The sequence below is a fragment of the Lotus japonicus genome, chromosome 1 (genome assembly GCF_012489685.1).
Source record: "Lotus japonicus ecotype B-129 chromosome 1, LjGifu_v1.2".
NCBI classification, from domain to species: Eukaryota; Viridiplantae; Streptophyta; class Magnoliopsida; order Fabales; family Fabaceae; genus Lotus; species Lotus japonicus.
Genome location: NC_080041.1, coordinates 107,411,481 through 107,423,641, shown reverse-complemented (window position 1 = coordinate 107,423,641; position 12,161 = coordinate 107,411,481). Strand labels below are relative to the sequence as shown.

The 12,161-nt window shown below is 38.6% G+C and overlaps 2 protein-coding genes across 2 annotated transcripts; both read left to right on the top strand.

The window, feature by feature from the left end:
• The first annotated feature begins 879 nt into the window (after positions 1 to 879).
• Positions 880 to 3,921, top strand: LOC130728925 (eukaryotic translation initiation factor 5-like). The gene is made up of 2 exons (XM_057580505.1): positions 880 to 1,022; positions 1,930 to 3,921. Exon 2 carries the CDS (start codon positions 2,318 to 2,320, stop codon positions 3,665 to 3,667), a length of 1,350 nt encoding a protein of 449 aa, XP_057436488.1. The 5' UTR covers positions 880 to 1,022; positions 1,930 to 2,317; the 3' UTR covers positions 3,668 to 3,921.
• Positions 3,922 to 6,991: 3,070 nt separating this feature from the next.
• Positions 6,992 to 10,044, top strand: LOC130728923 (eukaryotic translation initiation factor 5-like). Its single transcript, XM_057580502.1, has 2 exons — positions 6,992 to 7,146; positions 8,005 to 10,044. Exon 2 carries the CDS (start codon positions 8,353 to 8,355, stop codon positions 9,748 to 9,750), a length of 1,398 nt encoding a protein of 465 aa, XP_057436485.1. The 5' UTR covers positions 6,992 to 7,146; positions 8,005 to 8,352; the 3' UTR covers positions 9,751 to 10,044.
• The last annotated feature ends 2,117 nt before the right edge of the window (positions 10,045 to 12,161 follow it).

Genomic DNA, 12,161 nt, shown 5'->3' with positions numbered 1-12,161 from the left:
TGGATCCTTTCAAGTTATTTCTTCCAAAAAATAGTTCTAACTTATAACTCTTTTAGTATGTTATTATCTTTAAATTTTACAATTAGTATCAAATAGTCTTAAACGCCTATAAAAAAAATCAAATAGTCTTAAACTTATTGTCCCTCGGGCCAACCCGGTCCCGTCCTACATAGACCCGTCCTAAATTGGACTCGCATAATGTCGGGTTGCTTCGGGTCTAGGGACGGATTAGGGTCTATGAATTGGCCCGATCAATATTTAGGGCCGGGTAAGGGTTAACCAAAACCCGTCCCAACCCGTCTCTTGTACACCCCTAGATAAAAACATGCCCATCTTGAAATATAGATAGATGTTAAATCTAGGGATGACAACAAAACCCAAACCCGTGTACCCGCCTGAACCCAACCCGATTTTATGGGTAAAATCCGAGATGATTGGGTTTGTTATTGGTGAAACCTGCACCCGAACAATATATATGAAATTATAAAAGTAGTCTTATATATATCATGTTAACAACTTGATTTGTCTTTAAAAAAAACAACTTGATTTGTCTTAAAAAAAAAACAACTTGATTTGTAAACAATTTGATCATACGTGAACAACAAGATACTATAGTTGTTTGCAAAGAAGATATACAAGGTTTTTCCACAATAAAATCATATAATTAAGTTACGTTTTATTTTGCAAAAAAGTATTTGCATGAAGTTAGGTTAGGGCATGAATTTGAGGTTATAATGAGTTTGGGTAAATTCGAAACCCGACAGTTTGGGTTTGAGAAGAGAGTTTGGGTTTAAGAAAGGCATAACCCGACCCGACCCGTCTTGTTTAGGTTAGATTGATGTGTGTATCTCAAATGCCACGAAAAACATAAAATAAACACCGAACCGGCCCATCAAGAATATTGAAACCCCATAACCTCAACCAACCAACGCCTATATAACTAAATATCATTCACGGCGCCGCCTCCACATCTCAAACTTGCTCCCACACACCACAACACCAGCTTCTCCTCCTCATCTCAGGTAACAACTTTTCATGTGATCATGTTTTTTGATTCATCTGTTTGCATCTGCCTATGTTGTCTGTGCTTGATTGTTTTCTAGCAACAAGAGTCAAACATGTTACTTAGCATGCTTATTCAACTTGTTTTCCTACTGGGGTTAATGGGTCTTTTTTTTTTAATGTTGGTGGTGTTTGATATTTGAAGTAGAACTCCTTGACAATAGAGATTTGAGATGAACCCAGATGAATTTTTTGAAGATATTGCTTCCTGAAAGTTGAAACTCTAATTTCTTGTTAGTACTTGCTGGGGTTTGTTACAAGTATGATCTGGTAGCTTAGGTATTACCAGGATCGTGAGTGCTGGGGTGTCTAGGTGCTGACCCCTTGGCTATGATCCTGAAGTTTATCATTGAATTTTTCTGGTGGAGGGGGAACTGGATTCTCTGAAGTTGAAAAATGAACTGCATTGTCATGTAGTTCTATCCTATGATTGGTGTTTGATGAACTTATAGTTATACTGTTATTATGTTATATGCTTTTGTTTGTGTGTGTGTGGTTGAGGTATTGCTGTTATTTGTAAAAATCTGACAAAAAGATAAGTTTTTATTTAGCAAATTGATTTTCATTATTAGTATGGAAGGTTTGAAGAGAGCGCTTTATGAATTTACTGTCACTGTTAGACTGTGAGTAGTTTTTGTTTTGTTTTGATATTTATTTAAAATAACCATACACCGTGATTTATTATGATTTCATAGTCTTTGTCTGTAAATCCGATATTTATTGCTTGATTTTATTGAAACCTTGGTTTTCCATATAGTTATTGATGTTGTATTTTTCTTGGGTTCTTCTATTGATTTCGTTTTATTAATGTTTTGACTTGCCTTGAGTATGTGATCTAACTTTCTTTTTTCTGAATTTGAATTGTAGACATCAGCCTTCCAGCATCCAGCTGTCCAGATATTGAAGCTCCTATTTGTTGGCTTGGTATCCCGGAGGTTTTGCTGGAGTAGATTCCAAGGTGAAGGAGTCACGTTAAAGTTCCTTTCATGTTTGAACAGGCTACTATCCATTCGGGAGCAATTGAGCTGCTTGGAGAGTATTTTTCTTCTTCTAGAAAAAATTACAGACCCTTTCTGCAGCGGTTTATCTGCATGCATCGTGAGACATACCAAAAGTTCACCGAGCTGTCTGGTTACTGTTGGCCACCTTCCATAATTCTAGGAGATTTTTCAAGGGCGCAAGCTACCTTAGAGTCCAATATTGAAGCTGCTATTGTCTGAAAGCGTCCGAAGATCTCTGAAATTTGTAAGCAATCATGGCCTTGCAGAATATTGGTGCTGCAAACAGTGATGATGCCTTCTATAGGTATAAGATGCCTAGAATGATTACAAAAATTGAGGGTAGAGGTAATGGCATCAAAACAAATGTTGTCAACATGGTTGATATAGCAAAGGCATTGGCCAGGCCAGCGGCTTACACGACGAAGTATTTCGGTTGTGAACTTGGGGCTCAGTCGAAATTTGATGAGAAGACTGGAACTTCTCATGTCAATGGTGCACATGATACTGCAAAGCTTGCTGGTCTTCTTGAGAACTTCATTAAGAAATATGTCCAATGCTATGGCTGTGGAAATCCTGAGACCGAGATATTGATTACTAAGAATCAAATGATCCAGCTGAAATGCGCTGCTTGTGGTTTTTTGTCGGATGTGGATATGAGAGACAAGTTAACCACCTTCATTGTTAAGAACCCTCCAGAAAATAAGAAGGGATCCAAAGACAAGAAGGCCATGAGAAGAGCTGAGAAGGAGAGACTGAAGCAAGGTGAAGCTGCTGACGAGGAACTGAAAAAAGTGAAGAAAGAGGTTAAGAAGAAAGTCTCTTCAAAGGATGGACCCACAAAATCTACCTCTTCAAAGAAGAAAGCAAATAGCTCTGATGAAGAGCGTACTTCACCTACACACAGTCATATTGATGAGGAAGAGGAGGCTCATGATGAAGATGATGATGATGTGCAATGGCTAGCTGATACATCTGCAGAGGCTGCTCGGCAACGTATCCAAGAGCAGTTAAGTGCTGTGACAGCTGATATGGTCATGCTCTCCACAAATGAAACAGAGGAGAAGAAAAAAGCAGGAAGCAAGGCAGATAATGGTTCTGAGAATGGAAACAAGGCACATAATGGTTCTGAGAATGGAAACTCAACCAACTACACAACACTGGTTGGTGAAGTGAAAGCTTATTTGAAGAAAGGTGTTTCAGCAAAGGAATTACTGTCTCATTTGGCAACGATTTCTGTATCTGCTCAGGAAAAGATGAGTGCTTTGTTTGAAGCCCTTTTTGATGGAATTGAGAAAGGTTTTGCAAAAGAAACTATCAAGAGGAAGAGCTACCTTGCTGCTGCGGTTGCTGAGGAAGAGGGATCCCAGTTGTTACTGCTTCATGCTATCGAGGAATTTTCTTGCAAGTCTGCTTCCAGTGCTCTGAAGGAGGTTGCCCTGATTCTGAAAACACTCTATGATGCTGATGTGTTGGATGAAGACAATATCGTGCAGTGGTATCAAAAAGGGCTGAAAGGTGATGACAAGAACTCTGTGATTTGGAAGAATGTTAAGCCCTTCATCGAGTGGCTTCAGACTGCGGAATCAGAGACTGAGGAAGAATGATGTTTTTGCTCAGGTCATCATTTACTGGAAGAAATCTTATTTTACTGTTGTTGTCTGTTTGCTTGTGTTATGTTCTTCTTTTCAAATAAAGGGTCTTGTTGGCCCCTGATCTGTTGAACTATTAGTCTTTAAACTTTTGTGTCAGTCAGTTTTATTTGTTGTGGTTCTAGTACACATTTTATTTCGTGATGGATAATGATGTGTTACAAAACACACCTTTATATTATGATGCTGTTTTTCTTTTGTCTTGCTAATTGTGTGTCTAACATGTGTTGTTTCCAACATGTGTGCCCTCTAGCTAAATGAGGTCTTCTTTCTTTTTCTCTGTTATGATAATCAATGGAGTAGCTGAGTTTGGTTGATTGGGTGCAATTCTAATTCACATGCTACTGTGGCTTCATCCTTTTATTTCCATTATCTGGGAGGTTGGATCTGTGTGTAATCATGTTAGACACCATTTGTGTGTAATCGTGTTGGCTTCACCATTTTTTTGTTATGAGAAGTTCATTTAGGAAATTTTTTGAAGTTTCAATTAGTGTTTTGTATATATAGTAATGTAAAGTGATTTTATTCTGAAATTTAGTATAATATGACGTTTTGTCAAAAAGAAAAAAACTTCAAGGTGAGTTATTCATATTATCGTCATCTACTTGCAAATGGGCAAAAAACTTAGATACAATATGTTGGCCAATTATAATATAACACTTGTAATATCAAACCACATCCAGTGATAATTAAAAAAAAATGCACGCCTTTAAGTCTCTCACATCTCCAACTGCAAAGAATTAACTTCCATGGAAGTGGGTATAGAGCTCTGCGATGCAGGTCTTGATATGCGCAGCATTTCTGGTTTGAATCTGTAATCACATCTTTCCAATCTCCTTTCCATCAGATTGAATTTGTCATTGAGTTTATTGACTCCCTGTCCTCAAAGTCGGCCTCTTTGTTGCTTTGTGTGAGGGTTCTCTGACGCCGTGTATCGATTTCGTTGGTTGTTGAAGGGGGAGTCCTTACTCCCTCGATCGCTTGCATCTCCCACTGTGTAAAGTCGTTGTTTGTCGCCAGGATATACCTAGCCTTCATTGCAGAATCCTCTGCACGAGGTCCTCGCCGAAGTGGTTTAACACGCAATTGTTACCTGCACTTGCATCGCCGAGACATGGTGTAGTGGTTGTGAGGCTGCAGCATCAACCCCGTTGTGGTGGGAGAACTGGTTGTTCGAGATTCGTCAAATCCATAACCGAATCTGGTTGTTGAACCACCACAATGAGTGTTCCGTCACAGGAAAAGTGCCCATTTTTTAGATTTATGCCATTGTGAGAAGAGATTATATTGGTTTTTCAAGGGGTTTTAAGGAGTAGTAAAATTTATTATTTCTTTATAACCTCCAATGGTACAATTTTGTGAAACAAAATGTTGGGTTTGTCTTTCATCTGTGCGTATTTTTTTATTGTTAGTCCAAGTGCTCATGGCTAATGATGATATATGGTTGTGAACTTAGTTTGGTATGATTCTACATTTTATGAAACTCTCTTGTCACTCTTCTAATCAATTTCTCGGATCCCATTCTGAATTTTTAAAGCCTCCCTTCATCTAACCCCTATTTTCCATTGGTGTTGATGCCACAGTTGTAGAACTTCAAGGTGTTAACAACACAATAGAGATAAATGACGGTGAGATTTATTGGAATCCAATATCAATGGAATGGATTGATATTGCAGGTGTTATATTATAATTGACCAAAGTAAAAACCACACCTAAGGTGTCGTATCTAAGTTTTCCCCCTTGCATATTTGCATGTATACATATGGGACCATGATAGGTCAGACAAATTACTTGTTTCGTGAAGGATTTTATACTTGCCTTTACCACTCAGGGTTCTCCTAGCTCTGCTGCAAGGATCCATCGTGCAACTATGATTACTTGCTTCTACCAAGACTACAAGTTGCTGCATTTTCACATATCGTTTTCCTCTCTCATTGAGTGAATTCAATTTCACATCACTCGTCTTCCCGCTTGTAGGGTTAAGGTATTCGCTTTGATTGGCGTGTTGACAAGCCAACGAGGCAGCAGGGCTGACGATTGAATGTCCTACATTGTCATCCTTAATGACTCGGGACTCGTCGTCTATGCGAGCAAGGGTTCGTGGCCAAATGAGGAATGGAAGTAGTTGTTGGAGACGTAGCAGAAGAAGATGAGGCATAGGAGAAGTTGTTGGGTATGGTGGCAGTGCCAACAACGCATATAATGGAGGGATTGGCCCCATGGTGAGGCGCTCGTTGGTTCAATCGTTGAACTTGTGACTCGACTCGCGCGAGAGATGAAAGAGGCGGGCAATCATGTGCAACATTTGTGGCCGTCAAATCGAAAGTTGGAAAATTTTGGATACGTAGCTATTAGTGCAAGGTTGACTATGCCAATATGTAACCCACTATGGTGAAGAATCTATCCTCAAAGAATCGCCACAACAAGATTGACGACCACAAATGTTGAGATTGATCTGGGTACCTTTGATCAGAAAGTGGAGATTGATCGTCGCAACAAGATTGACGACCACAAATGTTGTTAGTATGATGCAACTATTCTTTTATGATGTTAATTTTTAAAAGCACGAATACCAAGATTAACATCATAATTACATGGTATTCTTGCCTTAAAATTTACTTTTTCTTCATCCTATATATCTTTCGAGAAATAGAGCTTTGTATATACTTTTGATCCGAAAGTGGTGGATGTAGGCTGTATATGCGGTGGCGAGGAACATCCACAACGGAGCACAGTGGAGGATGTACCTACAAAAGGCACTCTAACACTTAAGTCAACCTCTAGGTCAACAAAAAAAGCACAATTAATGAGCAAAATGAGGAACGTTTATGTAATTAAACGATCAAAAATGCATTTATAAAGCACAATATGATATGTAACTGATGCGCTTGACCCTAGTGAAACATTTAAGGAAGACTCCCAAGATGATGATTCATGTTTGTGTTAGGACAACTTTTAGGTGTTTAATGATTATGTCAACTCTCTTTCACACAACTACCTATTGGACGATAGAAATCAATACATCATTCAGTTCATTTGTGAATTTTTTGAACTTCCGAACGATATTAAGTCTTATAACCACTTCGGCCAACCCAAACATTATAAGGTTTTGATTCATTTTAAAAAGTGGTTTTTATTTTTTATATATTCAAACAAAAATGTAGTTTCCTAAAGAAAAAAGAATAGTCTAGAGCCTACACTTTAGACCGCATATATAAAATAAATAAATAAAAAAGAGAAATTAGTTTTCACGTAAGAAGGGTATGCAATGATAGGTCTATATATAAATATATAAGGGCATTGGTGATGCTAAACCTCGTTTCTCATACAATCGCTTCTTCTTCAGCCGCATCTTCTTCTTCTTCTTCTCATCTCATTCACAATCTCCTCTCTCTCTCTCTCTCTCTCTCTCTGCATTCTCCCTTCTCCTCCAGGTAACAACCCTTAGGGTTCATCTTTTCTTCTCTCTATTTTTCTCGATTTTTCGTTAATTTTAATTTCAACTTCTGCTTCCAAAAACCTAGATCGTCTTGTTCTAGCTGTATCGATTCTAGGTTTAATCGATTTATCTGTTCGGAACTTTAGATTTTAAATTTTTTCATGATTGATTTTGATCTGATTATTATCTGAATGTTTTTTGTTACGTCGCTGTGTTTGAACGATTTTCCGTTAACTTCAAGATTTGGGGATAAACTTTACGGTACCTACTGTGTTCGTATTAACTTTAATTATCTGAATGTTGTGATTTCAGTTTTGTTTAAGGTTTTAGTTTATGCGGTTCTATAGGTTCAAGTTAAGCATGTTAGTGGCTTTTGATATTTGCTTTATTTTGGTTTGATCTGTTGGAGGGTGTTTGATATTGTGCTTTCGCGACTATTTAGTCTGTGTAAGCTGATCCCTCTGTGTGGGTTAAGGCTTGGTTTGTTGTTTCATTGATCTACATGATATTGAATAGAACTGGGAGGGATTACGATTTTTGTTTGTGGGCTTAGGAATGTCCTTTATATTTGCGAATTGGTTTCTTCCGGTATCAGGTGATTATATATAAGTCCTTGATGCTGTTGGTATTCGGTGTTTATCGATTGGCCATTAATGTTGTTGGTATCGGTATTTATTTATCGGCCATTAATGTTGTCGGTATCTGGTATTTGTTTATTATGATGATGTTTTTCGGACATTAAGTTTGTTGGCTTAGTAAATGTTTACTATTGTAATGTTTTCTTTTGGAAGAGTTACTGTCCAGTATTTTATGCTTGTAACTGAAATAATGTGGCTTCTGGTTGTTGACTCAGGATCTGTGCTAGTTCTCCGGTGGCAGATTCCAAGGTGAAGGTATCACGTGGAAGTTTCTTTCATGTTTGAACAGGCTATCATCCATTTGGGAGCAATTGAGTTGCTTGGAGACAGTTTTTCTTGTTCTAGGAAAAAGAACAGGCCGTTGCGGAGAAGACTTGGCTGTATGCATCGTGTGCCTTATCAGGAACATACTGAGCTCTGTCATTTCTGTTTGCTGCCTACCGAAATTGCTGGAGAGTCTGTGTGACCTTAATAGCAAATCAACATTGCGGCTGGATATATTGAGTTTCCACAGTTGCTGCTGCCTGTGACATCTAGTTTTGTCAAGACTTGCTGCTGTCATCATGGCGTTACAGAACATTGGTGCTGGTAATCGCGACGATGCCTTCTATAGGTATAAGATGCCTAGAATGATTACCAAAATTGAGGGTAGAGGTAACGGCATCAAAACAAATGTTGTCAACATGGTTGATATAGCAAAGGCATTGGCGAGGCCAGCGGCTTACACTACCAAGTATTTCGGTTGTGAACTTGGAGCCCAGTCGAAATTTGATGAGAAGACTGGAACTTCTCATGTCAATGGTGCACATGATACTGCAAAACTTGCTGGCCTCCTTGAGAATTTCATTAAGAAATATGTCCAATGCTATGGCTGTGGAAATCCTGAGACTGAGATATTGATTACTAAGAGTCAAATGATCCAGCTGAAATGTGCTGCTTGTGGTTTTGTGTCTGATGTGGATATGAGAGACAAGCTAACTACCTTCATCATAAAGAACCCTCCTGAGAGTAAGAAGGGATCCAAAGACAAGAAGGCCATGAGAAGAGCTGAGAAGGAGAGACTGAAAGAAGGTGAAGCAGCTGATGAGGAGCTCAAAAAACTGAAGAAAGAGGTTAAGAAGAAAGGCACTTCGTCTTCTAAGGATGGCACCACCAAATCTAGCTCTTCAAGGAAAAAGGCAAATGGCTCTGATGAGGACCGTACATCTCCTACTCATAGTCAAATTGATGAGAAGGATGTTGCTCATGAGGAAGACGAAGAAGATGATGATGATGATGTTCAGTGGCTAGCTGATACATCAGCAGAGGCTGCTCGTAAACGTATCCAAGAGCAGTTAAGTGCTGTGACAGCTGATATGGTCATGCTCACCACAAATGAACCAGAGAAGGAGAAAGTAGCAACTAAGTTAAGTGATAACGCTGAGAATGGTAGCTCCACAAATGGTAAATCTGAGAAAGCAGCAACTAAGGTAAATGACACTTCTGAGAATGGTGGCTCCATGCACTATAGCAAACTGGTTGGGGAAGTCAAAGCAGATTTGAAGAAAGGTGCTACTGCAAAAGAATTGCTGACCCATCTGGCAACACTTCCTGCATCTGCTCAAGAAAAAATGAGTGCTCTGTATGAAGCCCTGTTTGAGGGCACTGAGAAAGGGTTCGCGAAAGTAGCAATTAAGAGGAAGAGCTACCTTGCTGCTGCAGTTTCTCAGGAGGAGGGTATGCAGTTGCCATTGCTGCATGCAATTGAGGAATTTTCCTGCAAGTCCACTTCCAATGCGTTGAAGGAGGTTGCCCTGGTTCTGAAGGCGCTCTACGATGCTGATGTTTTGGAGGAAGAGCACATAGTTCAGTGGTACCAGAAAGGGCTCAAAGGCGATAACAAGGACTCTCAGATTTGGAAGAATGTTAAGCCTTTTGTTGACTGGCTTCAGAGTGCAGAGTCAGAATCAGAGGAAGAGTAATGTGCCCAGATTGTTGTTTACTTCTGTTACTTCGATGTGTTGTTTACTTCTGTTGCTTTGATGTGTCTTATTTTGAATAAGGGTCGGTCCAACCCATAGTGTTGTTGAGCTTTTGTTTTGAACTTCGAATTATGTTGTCTGCTTGTGTTTCTGCACTCTTCTCAAATTATTTTCCGAGACTCTTTTCTTAGTTTTCTCTGGTGTTGTTGAACTATGTTGTAGAACTTGAAATTATGATGTGTGCTTGTGCTTGTGTTTGTAGACTCGTTTAAATATTATGTGACCTTTTTCTTCCTTGCTGATGGTTGTTTCTTATTTAAGTTATACTGTCTATATTGCATGAAGTTGGTGTAAAATCCATAGCGTAGTGCACGCCCCTGGCCTTTTCCCCAAGGGGTGGTCTTCCTGTTATTCTTAACTTTTTTGAGATGTCTCGGAAGAAAGCTTAGTTTTCATGAGGATAAAAGTGATGAGTTGGGTATTTTTAAAAAGATGTAATCGGTAAATGCTAAAAGTTTGTCAAAATGAAGGTTTTGGGAGTTTTATAACTTTAAGCGAATTACACTAACATAGTCTTTAGTTGGAGGGGTCTTTGGTTGGAGGGAGGAGAGGGGAGAGGTCTTTTAAACTTATCCTTGTTTGGTGGGGAATGGAGGGGATTGAACCCTTTTATAACCCAATTTTGTCTTTCCTTGAAAAGTTATTAGGTGGGGAATATTACATTATACAAAAATGTTCTTCCTTTGTTTTAAAACTCTTTTACAATCCCGTAAAAAAAAAACTCTTTTACAAGTAAGGGCAACTAAAGTAATTTTTTAAAAATATATTTCTTTCTCTTATGAACCAATTAAGATAGGAGTTACTTCCCCTCACCTCCCCGATCTCCTATGAACCAAACATAAGGATTAAAAATCTCTCACCTCTTATTCCCTCCTTTCCCCTCACCTCCACGATAGTCCACTGCTATGTGAATATGGCATTTCAAATGGTTGATGCTATCTTGTTATCACTTAGCCATCTCTTTTGCACATTACTCTTTTCTTAGTTGCCGGATTTAACATTCATAAGTTAAGGTTTTTTTTGTTACATGGAGGGACAAAGCCCCAAAGCTTAAGCTAAGACACGCCTAGGAAAAGAAACTCTTGAATGATCCTCTAAAATCATGAGGTTGCACCCCTGTGGGGGACTATGGAAGACATGAATTCCTGGATCGAAAGAGTGGCCTAGATTAGCCAAAAAATCAGTAAGGGCATTCCCCTCTCTTCTAGTTTGGGCAAACTTGAGATCCCACGGCTTGGTCTTCCAATCAATCAAGGATAAGTTAAGGTTTTCGTTGGAATGGTTTTAAAACCTTATCTATTTTTTCTTGTTGGGATTGTGGTGAAGGATATTAAGATATTGCAACAACTCCCGTTGATCTACACTTTTGGACTTTTGGTCTTTTGGTGGTACGAATTATCGAAATTTTGAATTTTAATTCTTCTTAGCACATCTTTCGATATTTTGAGACAACATGAAGTGAAAAATCCCATAGCATCCATTAGTGATCAACAAAGTCATTTGGTCATGGCATGTATTTTTTGCTCATCAAGTTGCTTTGTAAGTCATTTGGACCAATTCATTATATGTACAACAGTATCAGTTACAGAACTAAATCAATTTTCTTGCAATCTATTTATAATATAGTAATTCTCAAGCGCGCAATTAAGCACTGACAACTCATCTTTTTTTACTCACCTATACTTGCCACATCTGATAATTAGCTTACGTGTCATCAATTTCCTTCTTTCTTTGAACCCATCTATCACAGTTACTACTATATCCTGACCCCTCACACACACTCATTCTTTCCGTTTCTCATTCTTTGAACCCATTCATTCATTAGAGAATAAAGGGCTTTTCTAACGCTCCCCAGTTCATAATTGTATTCTACGGTTTTGGCTTCCTTTTGCTGTTAGAAAAGAACAAAAGAGGGATGATATATAATTGTTCGACCTCCGCCAACTATGTTGTTGCTGTTCCGTCCGTTCCACTCTATCGCTCGCTCTGCTCCTCAACTCGCATGCTAAAGGATTTCGAGTCCTTTGCCATCAATCTCCATTTGAGGTCAGTTTTCTCCATCCTCCTTTCAACTATTATGTTCTACTTCTTCCAATTACAGAGATCTGCTCATTGCACAGCTAAACCGCATGTTTCCGAGGCTCACTCATGGCTAGGATGGTAATGGTTGCTAGCTAAGACCCATTTTCCTTCTCATGAATGACATTATGAATAAGATCTGAATTTACAAAGTGATATGTGTTCTATTATTTTGCATGTATAACAAAAATCTATGATTCTCAAAAGTCATAGGTCATTTTTCTTTTTGAAGTATGATTTATTTTCTGTTTCTTAATACTTACTCAAACCTA